This window comes from Lithobates pipiens, unplaced genomic scaffold (assembly GCF_037356315.1).
Source record: "Lithobates pipiens isolate NorthernLeopardFrog02 unplaced genomic scaffold, aLitPip1_a1.2 Scaffold_25, whole genome shotgun sequence".
Lineage (NCBI taxonomy): Eukaryota > Metazoa > Chordata > Amphibia > Anura > Ranidae > Lithobates > Lithobates pipiens.
In genome coordinates this window covers 234,886,977-234,904,334 of record NW_027507787.1, presented here as the reverse complement: position 1 = coordinate 234,904,334, position 17,358 = coordinate 234,886,977, and the positions used below count along the sequence as shown (strand labels likewise).

At 54.8% G+C, this 17,358-nt stretch overlaps 1 protein-coding gene across 8 annotated transcripts in view; it reads right to left on the bottom strand.

Moving 5' to 3' along the window:
- Positions 1–17,358, bottom strand: part of LDB1 (LIM domain binding 1) — a 260,494-nt gene that overhangs the window by 97,619 nt on the left and 145,517 nt on the right. The window contains exon 1 of one of the 8 annotated variants that reach the window (XM_077455667.1): positions 1,501–1,669. The exons of the other annotated variants lie outside the window; for them this stretch is intronic. Within the exon in view, the coding sequence (XP_077311793.1) occupies positions 1,501–1,525 (25 nt within the window). The 5' untranslated portion in view covers positions 1,526–1,669. Of the gene's footprint in view, positions 1–1,500; positions 1,670–17,358 lie in introns of those variants that run through there. 8 annotated transcript variants of the gene reach the window in all.

Genomic DNA, 17,358 nt, shown 5'->3' with positions numbered 1-17,358 from the left:
TAACTTGCTGGGAAGAGGACCTGTCACTTTGCCCTGAATGGACTATGGTTGACTCTAGACTGCATCTAGGCCGTATGCCGGAATGCTTGGAGGAAGGTGAAGGATGTGGAAACTGACTTTAATAAGCACATTGACACCTCTTACCCAGCCAGTTGCGGTTGCAGTGTCCCCCTACTGTGGGCTTTTCCCAGCAAGGAGTGCAATTGGAATATAATTTCCTATGAAGAGGACCTGTCACTTTTCCCTGTATGGACTACGGGTGGCTCTAGACTACGTCTCAGCCGTATGCCGGATGCTCGGAAAAAGGCAAAGGGTGTGGAAACTGACCTATAACAAATACATTGGCACCGGTTACCCAGCCGGTTGCGGCCACAGCGCCCCCCCATCCCGGGCTTTTTCCAGCAACGGGTGCAATGGGAATATAACTTGCTGTGAAGAGGACCTGTGACTGCTCTGAATGGAGTTCGACTGACTCTAGACTACATCTTCGCCGGACGCTTGGAGAAAGGCTAAGGGTGTGGAAAGTGACCTATAATAAATACACCGGTTACCCCCCCCCCCCCCCCCCCCCATCCTGGACTTTTCCCAGTATGGAGTGCAACGGGAATAGAACTTTCTATGAAGAGGACCTGTCACTTTGCCCTGAATGGACTGCGGCTGCCTCTAGACTGCATCTCGGCCCTACGCCGGGATGCTTGGAGGAAGGCGAAGGATGTGGAAACTGACCTTTAATAAGCACATTGACACCTCTTACCCAGCCGGTTGCGGTCGCAGTGTCCCCCTACTGCGGGCTTTTCCCAGCAAGGAGTGCAATTGGAATATAACTTCCGATGAAGAGGACCTGTCACTTTTCCCTGTATGGACTACGGGTGGCTCTAGACTACGTCTCAGCTGTACGCCGGACGCTCGGAGAAAGGCAAAGGGTGTGGACACTGACCTATATTAAATACTTTGACACCGGTTACCCAGCCGCTTGCGGCCACAGTGCCCCCCCCTCCCCCATCCCGGGCTTTTCCCAGCAAGGGGTGCAATGGGAATATAACTTGCTGTGAAGAGGACCTGTGACTTTGCCCGGACTGGAGTTCGATTGACTCTAGACTACATCTCGGCCGGACGCTTGGAGAAATGCTAAGGGTGTGGAAAGTGACCTATAATATACCGGTGACGGCAACAGCACCCCCCATCCTGGGCTTTTCCGAGCAAGGCGTGCAATTGGAATATAACTTGCTGTGAAGAGGACCTGTCACTTTGCCCCGAATGGACTGCGGCTTACTCTAGACTACATCTCGGCTGGACGCTCAGAGAAGGGCAAAGGGTTTGGCCAGTTGTAGCCACGGCTCCCTCTTATCCCGGGCTTTTCCCAGCAAGGAGTGCAACGGGAATATAACTTCCTATGAAGAGGACCTGTCGCTTTCCCCCGAATGGACTGCGGTTGACTCTAGACTACGTCTCGGGCGTATGCCGAAACGCCTGGAGGAAGACGAAGGCCAATGTTCTTACCTATGATGTCGAAGTCCTCAGCCATGAGTTGACGCTTCCTAGACTTTGCCTGACTTCAGGGAGAGTGGTGGAGGAATTTCCTATTTACCGCCTGCTTCTCTATTGTCATGCAAAAGCCACCCGGCTAACACAGGGAGCTCCAGGACGGGCAGAGGCAGTGACAGCTCCGGCGGAGGAGCGCCGTGGTGTGTTTTACACAAGCTCCACGCCCACTACCACAGGAAACCATCTTCTAAACCTGAGTCACAGCTGATAGCGGCCCAGCCTCGCATCGCCAGGAGAAGGGTGGGGGGGGGAGTCCCTTAGGGCAAAGTCAGCAATCCGTTTTAGCAGCACCGATGATAAGAGCTAGCAAAGTTGCCCCCCCCCCCCACCACCACCACACCGCCACGTTCATGATACTTTCAAGACTAACAGATCAGGAGGGACCATGCATGCAATGCACGGCACATTCTATGCCAGGCTTGGAAGACGTTGAAGGCCAGTTCAGCGCAGCTTAATGGCCAGCAGGGGGCTCCTACCTGTCTGGCCGTGGCATCTGCAAGCACTGACCGCCGGGCTGTGGGCCCTATATGATGTAAAAAAAAAACAAAAAACACCTGCATGGGCAACAATGTACACTCACCGGCCACTTTATTAGGTACACCTGTTCAGTTGCTTGCTAACACAAATTGCTAATCGGCCAATCGCATGGCAACAACTCAATGCATTGAGGCATCTAGACGCGGTGAAGACGTCTTGCTGAAGTTCAAACTGAGCATCAGAATGGGGGGAAGAAAGGGGGATTGAAGTGACTTTGAACGTGGCATGGGTTGTTGGTGGCAGACGGGCCAGTCTGAGTATTTCTGGGATTTTCACACACAGCCATCTCTCGGGTTTACAGAGAATGGTGGGGAAAATATCCAGTGAGCGGCACTTGTGTGGAGGAAAATGCCTTGTTGATGACAGAGGAGAATGGGCAGACTGGTTCCAGATGATAGAAAGGCAACAGTAACTCAAATAACCTCTCGTTACATCAAAGGTATGCAGAATACCATCTCTGAACACACAACACAAGCAGATGGGCTACAGCAGCAGAAGACCACACTGGGTGCCAATACTGTCAACTAAGAACAGGAAACTGAGACTACAATTGGCACAGGATCACAATTAGACAATATAAGATTGGAGAAACATTGCCTGGTCTGATGAGTCTGGATTTCAGCTGCGACATTCAGATGGTGGGGTCAGAATTTGCATGGATCCATCCTCCCTTGTATCACCGGTTCAGGCTGGTGGTGGGGGTGTAATGGTGTGGGGGATATTTCCTTGGCACACTTTGGACCCCTTAGTACCAATTGAACATGGTTTAATCACCACGTCCTACCTGAGTATTGTTGCTGACCATGTCCATCCCTTTATGACTACAGTGTCCCCATCTTCTGATGGCTCCTTCCAGCAGGATAATGCCCCATGTCACAAAGCTCCAATCATCTCACCACTGGACAATCAGGTCCCTGTCCTCCAATGGCCTCCACACTCACCACATCTCATCCAATAGAGAACCTCTGGGATGTGGTGGAACGGTAGATCAGCATCATGGATGTGCAGCTGACAAATCTGCAGCAACTGTGTGATGTTATCATGTCACTATGGAGCAAAATCTCTGAGGAACGTTTCCAACACCTTGTTGTATTTATGCCACCAAGAATGAAGGCCAAAGGGGGTCCAACCCGCTACTAGCAAGGGGGACCTAATAAAGTGGCCGGTGAGTGTGCATTGCAAAGTTGAGAAAGTCAGCGCTGCCATTTATTCTTTCCATTACAAAGGTTTAATGTCAAATCAAATATAAATCAGCGTCAGGCCAACTCATAACTGCTGCATCAGAGAATGCTAGGTGCCTGGCTGTCATGCCGATCCTCTGGCTTCGGGAGCCTAGCACGCAGCTTGGGATTTCTCTCTTCGCTCTAATTTTGTTGGCTGCGTCGATGTCTGTAACCCAAAGAAGAACGCCAGCCAGAAATAACGAGATTCAGATTGAATAACTCGTTAACCCTTTGGCTGCCAGAGCTGTTTTTGCTTCTTTTTTATTTTTCACATTTTAGGCTTGAAAATTAGTTCAAGTGGTTGTAAACCTCAGACATGAAATCTGAACAAAGCATATGCCTTTATAGCAGGGGGGTCTCCAAACTATGGCTCTCCAGTTATTCAGAAACTACAATCCCCATCATGTATTCAGCCCCCTCAATGCACAAGGCTCTGGCGTTCAGCCCTCCCAATGTACAAGGCTCCGGTGTTCAGCCCTCCCAATGCACAAGGCTCTGGCATTCAGCCCCCTCCCCAATGCACAAGGCTCCAGCGTTCAACCCCCCCCAATACACAAGGCTCCGGCGTTCAGCCCCCCAATGCACAAGGCTCTGGCGTTCAGCCCCCCCAATGCACAAGGCTCCGGTGTTCAGCCCTCCCAATACACAAGGCTCTGGCATTCAGCCCCCTCCCCAATGCACAAGGCTCCAGCGTTCAACCCCCCCAATACACAAGGCTCCGGCGTTCAGCCCCCCCAATGCACAAGGCTCTGGCGTTCAGCCCCCCCAATGCACAAGGCTCTGGCGTTCAGCCCCCCAATGCACAAGGCTCCGGTGTTCAGCCCTCCCAATGCACAAGGCTCTGGCATTCAGCCCCCTCCCCAATGCACAAGGCTCCAGCGTTCAACCCCCCCAATACACAAGGCTCCGGCGTTCAGCCCCCCCAATGCACAAGGCTCTGGCGTTCAGCCCCCCCAATGCACAAGGCTCTGGCGTTCAGCCCCCCAATGCACAAGGCTCCGGCATTCAGCCCCCCAATGCACAAGGCCCCGGCGTTCAGTCCCCCCAAAGCACAAGGCTCCGGCGTTCAGCCCCCCCCAATGCACAAGGCTCCAGCATTCAGCCCCCCAATTCACAAGGCTCCGGTGTTCAGCCCTCCCAATGCACAAGGCTCTGGCATTCAGCCCCCTCCCCAATGCACAAGGCTCCAGCGTTCAACCCCCCCAATACACAAGGCTCCGGCGTTCAGCCCCCCCAATGCACAAGGCTCTGGCGTTCGGCCCTCCCAATGCACAAGGCTCCGGTGTTCAGCCCTCCCAATGCACAAGGCTCTGGCATTCAGCCCCCTCCCCAATGCACAAGGCTCCAGCGTTCAACCCCCCCAATACACAAGGCTCCGGCGTTCAGCCCCCCCAATGCACAAGGCTCTGGCGTTCAGCCCCCCCAATGCACAAGGCTCTGGCGTTCAGCCCCCCAATGCACAAGGCTCCGGTGTTCAGCCCTCCCAATGCACAAGGCTCTGGCATTCAGCCCCCTCCCCAATGCACAAGGCTCCAGCGTTCAACCCCCCCAATACACAAGGCTCCGGCGTTCAGCCCCCCCAATGCACAAGGCTCTGGCGTTCAGCCCCCCCAATGCACAAGGCTCCGGTGTTCAGCCCTCCCAATGCACAAGGCTCTGGCATTCAGCCCCCTCCCCAATGCACAAGGCTCCAGCGTTCAACCCCCCCAATACACAAGGCTCCGGCGTTCAGCCCCCCCAATGCACAAGGCTCTGGCGTTCAGCCCCCCCAATGCACAAGGCTCTGGCGTTCAGCCCCCCAATGCACAAGGCTCCGGTGTTCAGCCCTCCCAATGCACAAGGCTCTGGCATTCAGCCCCCTCCCCAATGCACAAGGCTCCAGCGTTCAACCCCCCCAATACACAAGGCTCCGGCGTTCAGCCCCCCCAATGCACAAGGCTCTGGCGTTCAGCCCCCCCAATGCACAAGGCTCTGGCGTTCAGCCCCCCAATGCACAAGGCTCCGGCATTCAGCCCCCCAATGCACAAGGCCCCGGCGTTCAGTCCCCCCAAAGCACAAGGCTCCGGCGTTCAGCCCCCCCAATGCACAAGGCTCCGGCATTCAGCCCCCCAATGCACAAGGCTCTGGCGTTCAGCCCCCTATTGCACAAGGCTCTGGCGTTCAGCCCTTCAATGCACGAGGCTTTGGCATTCAGTCCCCCCCAAAGCACAAGGCTCCGGCGTTCAGCCCCCCCAATGCACAAGGCTCCGGCATTCAGCCCCCCAATGCACAAGGCTCTGGCGTTCAGCCCGCTATTGCACAAGGCTCTGGCGTTCAGCCCTTCAATGCACAAGGCTTTGGCATTCAGCCCCCCCCAATGCACAAGGCTCCGGTGTTCAGCCCCCACCCAATGCACAAGGCTCTGGCGTTCAGCCCCCCAATGCACAAGGCTCCGGCGTTCAGCCCCCCCCAATGCACAAGGCTCCGGCGTTCAGCCCCCCAATGCACAAGGCTCTGGCGTTCAGCCCGCTATTGCACAAGGCTCTGGCGTTCAGCCCTTCAATGCACAAGGCTTTGGCATTCAGCCCCCCCCCCCAATGCACAAGTCTCCGGTGTTCAGCCCCCACCCAATGCACAAGGCTCTGGCGTTCAGCCCCCCAATGCACAAGGCTCCGGCGTTCAGCCCCCCCCAATGCACAAGGCTCCGGCGTTCAGCCCCCCAATGCACAAGGCTCTGGCGTTCAGCCCCCTATTGCACAAGGCTCTGGCGTTCAGCCCTTCAATGCACAAGGCTTTGGCATTTAGCCCCCCCAATGCACAAGGCTCCGGTGTTCAGCCCCCACCCAATGCACAAGGCTCTGGCGTTCAGCCCTCCCAATGCACAAGCCTCTGGCGTTCAGCCCCCCCAATGCACAAGGCTCTGGCGTTCAGCCCCCCCAATGCACAAGGCTCTTGCGTACAGCCCCGAAATGCACAAGGCTCTGGTGTTCAGCCCCCAATGCACAAGGCTCTGGCGTTCAGCCCCCCCAATGCACAAGGCTCTGGCGTTCAGCCCCCCCAATGCACAAGGCTCTGGCGTTCAGCCCCCCCAATGCACAAGGCTCTGGCGTTCAGCCCCCCAATGCACAAGGCTCTGGCGTTCAGCCCCCCCAATGCACAAGGCTCTGGCGTTCAGCCCCCCCAATGCACAAGGCTCTGGCGTTCAGCCCCCCCAATGCACAAGGATCTGGCGTTCAGCCCCCACAATGCACAAGGCTCTGGCGTTCAGCCCCCCCCCCTCCCAATGCACAAGGCTCTGGCGTTCAGCCCTCCCAATGCACAAGGCTCTGGCGTTCAGCCCCCCAATGCACAAGGCTCTGGCGTTCAGCCCGCTATTGCACAAGGCTCTGGCGTTCAGCCCTTCAATGCACAAGGCTTTGGCATTCAGCCCCCCCCAATGCACAAGGCTCCGGTGTTCAGCCCCCACCCAATGCACAAGGCTCTGGCATTCAGCCCCCCAATGCACAAGGCTCCGGCGTTCATCCCCCCCCCAATGCACAAGGCTCTGGCGTTCAGCCCCCCAATGCACAAGGCTCTGGCGTTCAGCCCGCTATTGCACAAGGCTCTGGCGTTCAGCCCTTCAATGCACAAGGCTTTGACATTCAGCCCCCCCCCCCCAATGCACAAGGCTCCGGTGTTCAGCCCCCACCCAATGCACAAGGCTCTGGCGTTCAGCCCCCCAATGCACAAGGCTCCGGCGTTCAGCCCCCCCCAATGCACAAGGCTCCGGCGTTCAGCCCCCCAATGCACAAGGCTCTGGCGTTCAGCCCCCTATTGCACAAGGCTCTGGCGTTCAGCCCTTTAATGCACAAGGCTTTGGCATTTAGCCCCCCCAATGCACAAGGCTCCGGTGTTCAGCCCCCACCCAATGCACAAGGCTCTGGTGTTCAGCCCTCCCAATGCACAAGGCTCTGGCGTTCAGCCCTCCCAATGCACAAGCCTCTGGCGTTCAGCCCCCCCAATGCACAAGGCTCTGGCGTTCAGCCCCCCCAATGCACAAGGCTCTTGCGTACAGCCCCGAAATGCACAAGGCTCTGGTGTTCAGCCCCCAATGCACAAGGCTCTGGCGTTCAGCCCCCCCAATGCACAAGGCTCTGGCGTTCAGCCCCCCCAATGCACAAGGCTCTGGCGTTCAGCCCCCCCAATGCACAAGGCTCTGGCGTTCAGCCCCCCAATGCACAAGGCTCTGGCGTTCAGCCCCCCCAATGCACAAGGCTCTGGCGTTCAGCCCCCCCAATGCACAAGGCTCTGGCGTTCAGCCCCCCCAATGCACAAGGCTCTGGCGTTCAGCCCCCCCCCTCCCAATGCACAAGGCTCTGGCGTTCAGCCCTCCCAATGCACAAGGCTCTGGCGTTCAGCCCCCCAAATGCACACGGCTCTTGTGTTCAGCCCTCCAATGCACAAAGCTCAGACAAAGCTACTATCGTATGTAGAAGGGAAATGCTTCCCCCTGCCAGGCAAAAATGATACCCTTTGTTGGATTTGGTGGGCATTATGGATAACAAATGTGACCCATTCATGTGAATGAGGCCCACGCTGTTGCAGTCTGATCACTGGGGGAACAATACCTTGTGTTGGGTTTTGGTGGGCATTATGGATGCCAAATGTGACCCATTCAAGTGAACGAGGCCCACGCTGCGATTGGACTGGCTACTGCATGTAGAACACATTGACGCCATTGGAAGGGGGGGGGGGTGTCTGATGGTGACATGTGATCTGCATGTCTGTTTGTATTCGCACGCTCAGAATCTAATATTACCCTTCGAAAAAAATAATAGAAAAGGACGTAAAATGTAAAGGAACAACACATTTTCTAGGAACAAGAGCGCCATCTGCTGGAATAATAACAGATCTCCCCCACCTCATTCCGGATTGCTGGATCCCCGCAGAGCGTTGGGAGTTCAGGTGATTTCCTTATTGACCGGTCTACGTTATTTCCGATATAAACTTTCAGGACAATTGTATAATGAAACGTAAAAAAAAAAAAGTTTGATGTAACTGATTATAAAGTGTTGTATGGCGTTTGACTTCAACATGTTAGTGTACTCAAATCTGCTAGTACATCTAGCACTACCCTCCCCCCAGGATGGACAAGGCTGCTGCCTGCTGTGCCCCCTGTTCTCCTTTATCCAGAGTGGGGGCGCTCTAATACAGGAGGTGTGTTACTGGCCAGGTCACCAGGTGATAACAGAGGGGGAAAAAAGGCCTAAAAAAAAGAAAAAAAATGCAGCCGCCAAATCTAATGATTGGTAAGCTGTGATATGTTACATCTCTGGTGTTGGGTTTATTATTGAAAGCTTGTATATGTAACAGCTTAACTGCTTGCCGCCCAGCCGCCGCGGTTGTACTGCGGCAACATGGCTCGGCTGCGCATATCGCCGTCATGTTACGTCGCTTCTATTTGTGGCCACTAGGGGTGCCCGCCCCCGGAGCCGATGCGAGTGCGGGCAAGAAGAGACAGATCTTCTGTTCATACAAAGTATGAACAGTGACCTGTCATCTCCCCTACACAGTCTCCCCCCCCCCCCTTCAGTTAGAACACACACTAGGGAACACAGGTTACCCCTTGATCGCCCCCCTAGTGTTAACCCCTTCACTGCCAGTGACATTTTTACAGTAATCAGTGCATTTTTATAGCACTGATCACTGTATAAATGCCAATGGTCCCAAAAGTGTGTCAAAAATGTCCGATGTGTCTGTTATAATGTCGCAGTCCTGATAACAATCGCAGATCGCCGCCATTACTAGTATAAAAATAAAATAAAAATGCTATAAATCTATCTCCTGTTTTGTAGACGCAAACCAATCAATAAACTCTTATTGCGATTTTTATTAACAAAAATATGTAGAAGAATACGTATCGGCCTAAATTGAGGAAAAAAATAGTTTTTTTTATATATTTTTTGGGGGATATTTATTATAGCAAAAAGGAAAAGAATATTGTGTTTTTTTTCAAAATTTTCGCTATTTTTTTGTTTATAGCCCAAAAAATAAAAACCACAAAGGTGATCAAATACCACCAAAAGAAAACTCTTGTGGGGAAAAAAGGACGTCAATTTTGTTTGGGTGCAACGTCGCACGACCGCGCAATTGTCAGTTAAAGCGACGCAGTGCCGAATCGCAAAAAATGCTCTGGTCATTCAGCAGCCAAATCTTCCGGGACTAAAGTGGTTAATGGGCAACTGGGCTTCCAGTTTGAGTGTTAGGAATACAGAGAAGGTTAGTTTTAGGAATGCAGGGAGGGTTAGTGTTAGGAATACAGGGAAGGGTAGTGTTAGTAATACAGGAATGTTAGTGTTAGGAATACAGGGAGGGTTAGTGTTGGGAATACAGGGAAGGTTAGTGTTAGGATTACAGGGAAGGTTAGTGTTAGGATTACAGGGAGGGTTAGGGTTACAGGGAAGGTTAGTGTTAGGAATACAGGGAAGGGTAGTGTTAGGGTTACATGGAGGGTTAGTGTTAGGAATACAGGGGTTAGTTTAGGGTTACAGGGAGGGTTGATCCTATGAAGACTCTCTGCAATGTCTGATAGGCGGGGTGAAGAGGTGAGGAGGAGCAGTTTTCCATCTTCACCTTGGGCACTGGATGACCTGGTCCTGGCACTGGATGACCTAGTCCTGGCACTGGGGACCTGGTCTCAGCACTGGATGACCTAGTCCTGGCACTGAATGACCTGGTCCCGGCACTGGGGACCTGGTCTCAGCACTGGATGACCTGGTCCCGGCACTGGGGACCTGGTCTCAGCACTGGATGATCTGGTCTCGGCACTGGATGACCTGGTCCCGGCACTGGGGACCTGGTCCCGGCACTGGGGACCTGGTCTCAGCACTGAATGACCTGGTCCCGGCACTGGATGATCTGGTCCCAGCACTGGATGACCTATTCCTGGCACTGGATGACCTGGTCCCGGCACTGGATGACCTGGTCCCGGCACTGGATGACCTGGTCTCGGCACTGGATGACCTGGTCTCGGCACTGGATGACCTGGTCCCGGCACTGGATGACCTATTCCTGGAACTGGTTACCTGCTCCTGGCACTGGATGACCTGGTCCCGGCACAGGATGACCTGGTCCTGGCACTGGATGATCTGGTCCCAGCACTGGATGACCTATTCTTGGCACTGGTTACCTGCTGCTGGCACTGGATGACCTGGTCCCGGCACTGGATGACCTGGTCCCGGCACTGGATGACCTATTCCTGGAACTGGTTACCTGGTCCCGGCACAGGATGACCTGGTCCCGGCACAGGATGACCTGGTCCCGGCACTGGATGACCTGGTCCCGGCACTGGATGACCTGATCCTGGATGATCTGGTCCCGGCACTGGATGACCTATTCCTGGCACTGGTTACCTGCTCCTGGCACTGGATGACCTGGCCCCAGCACAGGATGACCTGGTCCCGGCACTGGATGACCTGGTCCCGGCACTGGATGACCTGGTCCTGGCACTGGATGATCTGGTCCCAGCACTGGATGACCTATTCCTGGCACTGGTTACCTGCTCCTGGCACTGGATGACCTGGTCCCGGCACTGGATGACCTGGTCCTGGATGATCTGGTCCCGGCACTGGATGACCTATTGCTGGCACTGGTTACCTGCTCCTGGCACTGGATGACCTGGTCCCAGCACTGGTGACCTGGTCCTGGCACTGGTGACCTGGTCCCGGCACTGGATGACCTGGTCCCGGCACTGGATGACCTGGTCCCGGCACTGGATGACATAGTCCTAGCACTGGATGATCTGGTCCCTCCACTGGATGACCTATTCCTGGCACAGGATGACCTATTCCAGGCACTGGATGACCTAGCCCCAGCACTGGATGACCAAGTCCTGCAGGGCTGGACTGGGACAAAAATTTGTCCCTGGACTTCATCATGACCGGCTCACTTTAATTTTGAGTGTCTCCATCAGCACTTCCCCTTACATCCGAGTGTCCTCCCTCTCCTCCCCCTCCCACGTGTACTCACAGTTTTGAAGGCAGCTTCTCGTTCCTCTCACCGGTCATGTGATAAGTGACAAGTGATAAGGGGAGAGAGGATGGAACGTCTGCCAGCTGTCTATCTCCCCCTACAGGCTGGATGGAGCGGAAATCCTAAGGCCCATTTCACACGGACGATCCGTTCAGGTCCGCCTGTCAGTTTTTTAGGCGGACCTGAACGGATGCTCCATAGAGGTCTATGGAGCGTCGTATGTCAGCGGTGACATGTCCGCTGACATCCGACCCGCTCCGATCCGAAAAAGTGTGACGGAGGAAAGAGCTATTTTTCCATCCTTCATCGGATTGGATCGGGGGACGACGGACACTGCGGTCCGTCGTCACCCGATCTCCCATAGGGGAGAGCGGCGCTGTGACAGGTCCGTCCCTGCGCAGTGTGCAGAGACGGACCTGTCATCTTCCTGCTCAGCGGAGATCGCTCCGGCGATCCCCGCTGAGCAAGCGGATATCGTCTGAAAGGACCCTTATGCTCTCTCCAGCAAGTGACGGCAGCTGCTCCTCCAAACAGAAGTGAAATCGCGATCACTCACTGTCAGAGAGGAGCGGCTCCAGGACTGCACCTGACCGGCCCACTGAGCCATCGGCCCACCGGGAAACTCCCTGTAGTCCTGATGGCCAGTTCATGCCTGTAGTCCTGGCACTGGATGACCTGGCCCCCGGCACTGGATGACCTGGCCCCCGGCACTGGATGACCTGGCCCCCGGCACTGGATGACCTGGCCCCGGCACTGGATGACCTGGTCCCGGCACTGGCTGACCTGGCCCCCGGCACTGGCTGACCTGGCCCCCATCACTGGATGAGCTGGCCCCCGGCACTGGATGAGCTGGCCCCCGGCACTGGATGAGCTGGCCCCCGGCACTGGATGCACAAGGCTCTGGTGTTCAGCCCTCCCAATGCACAAGGCTCTGGCGTTCAGCCCTCCCAATGCACAAGCCTCTGGCGTTCAGCCCCCCCAATGCACAAGGCTCTGGCGTTCAGCCCCCCCAATGCACAAGGCTCTTGCGTACAGCCCCGAAATGCACAAGGCTCTGGTGTTCAGCCCCCAATGCACAAGGCTCTGGCGTTCAGCCCCCCCAATGCACAAGGCTCTGGCGTTCAGCCCCCCCAATGCACAAGGCTCTGGCGTTCAGCCCCCCCAATGCACAAGGCTCTGGCGTTCAGCCCCCCAATGCACAAGGCTCTGGCGTTCAGCCCCCCCAATGCACAAGGCTCTGGCGTTCAGCCCCCCCAATGCACAAGGCTCTGGCGTTCAGCCCCCCCAATGCACAAGGCTCTGGCGTTCAGCCCCCCCCCTCCCAATGCACAAGGCTCTGGCGTTCAGCCCTCCCAATGCACAAGGCTCTGGCGTTCAGCCCCCCAAATGCACACGGCTCTTGTGTTCAGCCCTCCAATGCACAAAGCTCAGACAAAGCTACTATCGTATGTAGAAGGGAAATGCTTCCCCCTGCCAGGCAAAAATGATACCCTTTGTTGGATTTGGTGGGCATTATGGATAACAAATGTGACCCATTCATGTGAATGAGGCCCACGCTGTTGCAGTCTGATCACTGGGGGAACAATACCTTGTGTTGGGTTTTGGTGGGCATTATGGATGCCAAATGTGACCCATTCAAGTGAACGAGGCCCACGCTGCGATTGGACTGGCTACTGCATGTAGAACACATTGACGCCATTGGAAGGGGGGGGGGGGGGTGTCTGATGGTGACATGTGATCTGCATGTCTGTTTGTATTCGCACGCTCAGAATCTAATATTACCCTTCGAAAAAAATAATAGAAAAGGACGTAAAATGTAAAGGAACAACACATTTTCTAGGAACAAGAGCGCCATCTGCTGGAATAATAACAGATCTCCCCCACCTCATTCCGGATTGCTGGATCCCCGCAGAGCGTTGGGAGTTCAGGTGATTTCCTTATTGACCGGTCTACGTTATTTCCGATATAAACTTTCAGGACAATTGTATAATGAAACGTAAAAAAAAAAAAGTTTGATGTAACTGATTATAAAGTGTTGTATGGCGTTTGACTTCAACATGTTAGTGTACTCAAATCTGCTAGTACATCTAGCACTACCCTCCCCCCAGGATGGACAAGGCTGCTGCCTGCTGTGCCCCCTGTTCTCCTTTATCCAGAGTGGGGGCGCTCTAATACAGGAGGTGTGTTACTGGCCAGGTCACCAGGTGATAACAGAGGGGGAAAAAAGGCCTAAAAAAAAGAAAAAAAATGCAGCCGCCAAATCTAATGATTGGTAAGCTGTGATATGTTACATCTCTGGTGTTGGGTTTATTATTGAAAGCTTGTATATGTAACAGCTTAACTGCTTGCCGCCCAGCCGCCGCGGTTGTACTGCGGCAACATGGCTCGGCTGCGCATATCGCCGTCATGTTACGTCGCTTCTATTTGTGGCCACTAGGGGTGCCCGCCCCCGGAGCCGATGCGAGTGCGGGCAAGAAGAGACAGATCTTCTGTTCATACAAAGTATGAACAGTGACCTGTCATCTCCCCTACACAGTCTCCCCCCCCCCCCCTTCAGTTAGAACACACACTAGGGAACACAGGTTACCCCTTGATCGCCCCCCTAGTGTTAACCCCTTCACTGCCAGTGACATTTTTACAGTAATCAGTGCATTTTTATAGCACTGATCACTGTATAAATGCCAATGGTCCCAAAAGTGTGTCAAAAGTGTCCGATGTGTCTGTTATAATGTCGCAGTCCTGATAACAATCGCAGATCGCCGCCATTACTAGTATAAAAATAAAATAAAAATGCTATAAATCTATCTCCTGTTTTGTAGACGCAAACCAATCAATAAACGCTTATTGCGATTTTTATTAACAAAAATATGTAGAAGAATACGTATCGGCCTAAATTGAGGAAAAAAATAGTTTTTTTTATATATTTTTTGGGGGATATTTATTATAGCAAAAAGGAAAAGAATATTGTGTTTTTTTTCAAAATTTTCGCTATTTTTTTGTTTATAGCCCAAAAAATAAAAACCACAAAGGTGATCAAATACCACCAAAAGAAAACTCTTGTGGGGAAAAAAGGACGTCAATTTTGTTTGGGTGCAACGTCGCACGACCGCGCAATTGTCAGTTAAAGCGACGCAGTGCCGAATCGCAAAAAATGCTCTGGTCATTCAGCAGCCAAATCTTCCGGGACTAAAGTGGTTAATGGGCAACTGGGCTTCCAGTTTGAGTGTTAGGAATACAGAGAAGGTTAGTTTTAGGAATGCAGGGAGGGTTAGTGTTAGGAATACAGGGAAGGGTAGTGTTAGTAATACAGGAATGTTAGTGTTAGGAATACAGGGAGGGTTAGTGTTGGGAATACAGGGAAGGTTAGTGTTAGGATTACAGGGAAGGTTAGTGTTAGGATTACAGGGAGGGTTAGGGTTACAGGGAAGGTTAGTGTTAGGAATACAGGGAAGGGTAGTGTTAGGGTTACATGGAGGGTTAGTGTTAGGAATACAGGGGTTAGTTTAGGGTTACAGGGAGGGTTGATCCTATGAAGACTCTCTGCAATGTCTGATAGGCGGGGTGAAGAGGTGAGGAGGAGCAGTTTTCCATCTTCACCTTGGGCACTGGATGACCTGGTCCTGGCACTGGATGACCTAGTCCTGGCACTGGGGACCTGGTCTCAGCACTGGATGACCTAGTCCTGGCACTGAATGACCTGGTCCCGGCACTGGGGACCTGGTCTCAGCACTGGATGACCTGGTCCCGGCACTGGGGACCTGGTCTCAGCACTGGATGATCTGGTCTCGGCACTGGATGACCTGGTCCCGGCACTGGGGACCTGGTCCCGGCACTGGGGACCTGGTCTCAGCACTGAATGACCTGGTCCCGGCACTGGATGATCTGGTCCCAGCACTGGATGACCTATTCCTGGCACTGGATGACCTGGTCCCGGCACTGGATGACCTGGTCCCGGCACTGGATGACCTGGTCTCGGCACTGGATGACCTGGTCTCGGCACTGGATGACCTGGTCCCGGCACTGGATGACCTATTCCTGGAACTGGTTACCTGCTCCTGGCACTGGATGACCTGGTCCCGGCACAGGATGACCTGGTCCTGGCACTGGATGATCTGGTCCCAGCACTGGATGGCCTATTCTTGGCACTGGTTACCTGCTGCTGGCACTGGATGACCTGGTCCCGGCACTGGATGACCTGGTCCCGGCACTGGATGACCTATTCCTGGAACTGGTTACCTGGTCCCGGCACAGGATGACCTGGTCCCGGCACAGGATGACCTGGTCCCGGCACTGGATGACCTGGTCCCGGCACTGGATGACCTGATCCTGGATGATCTGGTCCCGGCACTGGATGACCTATTCCTGGCACTGGTTACCTGCTCCTGGCACTGGATGACCTGGCCCCAGCACAGGATGACCTGGTCCCGGCACTGGATGACCTGGTCCCGGCACTGGATGACCTGGTCCTGGCACTGGATGATCTGGTCCCAGCACTGGATGACCTATTCCTGGCACTGGTTACCTGCTCCTGGCACTGGATGACCTGGTCCCGGCACTGGATGACCTGGTCCTGGATGATCTGGTCCCGGCACTGGATGACCTATTGCTGGCACTGGTTACCTGCTCCTGGCACTGGATGACCTGGTCCCAGCACTGGTGACCTGGTCCTGGCACTGGTGACCTGGTCCCGGCACTGGATGACCTGGTCCCGGCACTGGATGACCTGGTCCCGGCACTGGATGACATAGTCCTAGCACTGGATGATCTGGTCCCTCCACTGGATGACCTATTCCTGGCACAGGATGACCTATTCCAGGCACTGGATGACCTAGCCCCAGCACTGGATGACCAAGTCCTGCAGGGCTGGACTGGGACAAAAATTTGTCCCTGGACTTCATCATGACCGGCTCACTTTAATTTTGAGTGTCTCCATCAGCACTTCCCCTTACATCCGAGTGTCCTCCCTCTCCTCCCCCTCCCACGTGTACTCACAGTTTTGAAGGCAGCTTCTCGTTCCTCTCACCGGTCATGTGATAAGTGACAAGTGATAAGGGGAGAGAGGATGGAACGTCTGCCAGCTGTCTATCTCCCCCTACAGGCTGGATGGAGCGGAAATCCTAAGGCCCATTTCACACGGACGATCCGTTCAGGTCCGCCTGTCAGTTTTTTAGGCGGACCTGAACGGATGCTCCATAGAGGTCTATGGAGCGTCGTATGTCAGCGGTGACATGTCCGCTGACATCCGACCCGCTCCGATCCGAAAAAGTGTGACGGAGGAAAGAGCTATTTTTCCATCCTTCATCGGATTGGATCGGGGGACGACGGACACTGCGGTCCGTCGTCACCCGATCTCCCATAGGGGAGAGCGGCGCTGTGACAGGTCCGTCCCTGCGCAGTGTGCAGAGACAGACCTGTCATCTTCCTGCTCAGCGGAGATCGCTCCGGCGATCCCCGCTGAGCAAGCGGATATCGTCTGAAAGGACCCTTATGCTCTCTCCAGCAAGTGACGGCAGCTGCTCCTCCAAACAGAAGTGAAATCGCGATCACTCACTGTCAGAGAGGAGCGGCTCCAGGACTGCACCTGACCGGCCCACTGAGCCATCGGCCCACCGGGAAACTCCCTGTAGTCCTGATGGCCAGTTCATGCCTGTAGTCCTGGCACTGGATGACCTGGCCCCCGGCACTGGATGACCTGGCCCCGGCACTGGATGACCTGGCCCCCGGCACTGGATGACCTGGCCCCGGCACTGGATGACCTGGTCCCGGCACTGGCTGACCTGGCCCCCGGCACTGGCTGACCTGGCCCCCATCACTGGATGAGCTGGCCCCCGGCACTGGATGAGCTGGCCCCCGGCACTGGATGAGCTGGCCCCGGCACTGGATGAGCTGGCCCCGGCACTGCATGACCTGGTCCCGGCACTGCATGACCTGGTCCCGGCACTGGATGACCTGGCCCCATCACTGGATGACCTGGCCCCATCACTGGATGACCTGGCCCCATCACTGGATGACCTGGCCCCATCACTGGATGACCTGGCCACGGCACTGGATGACCTGGTCCCCG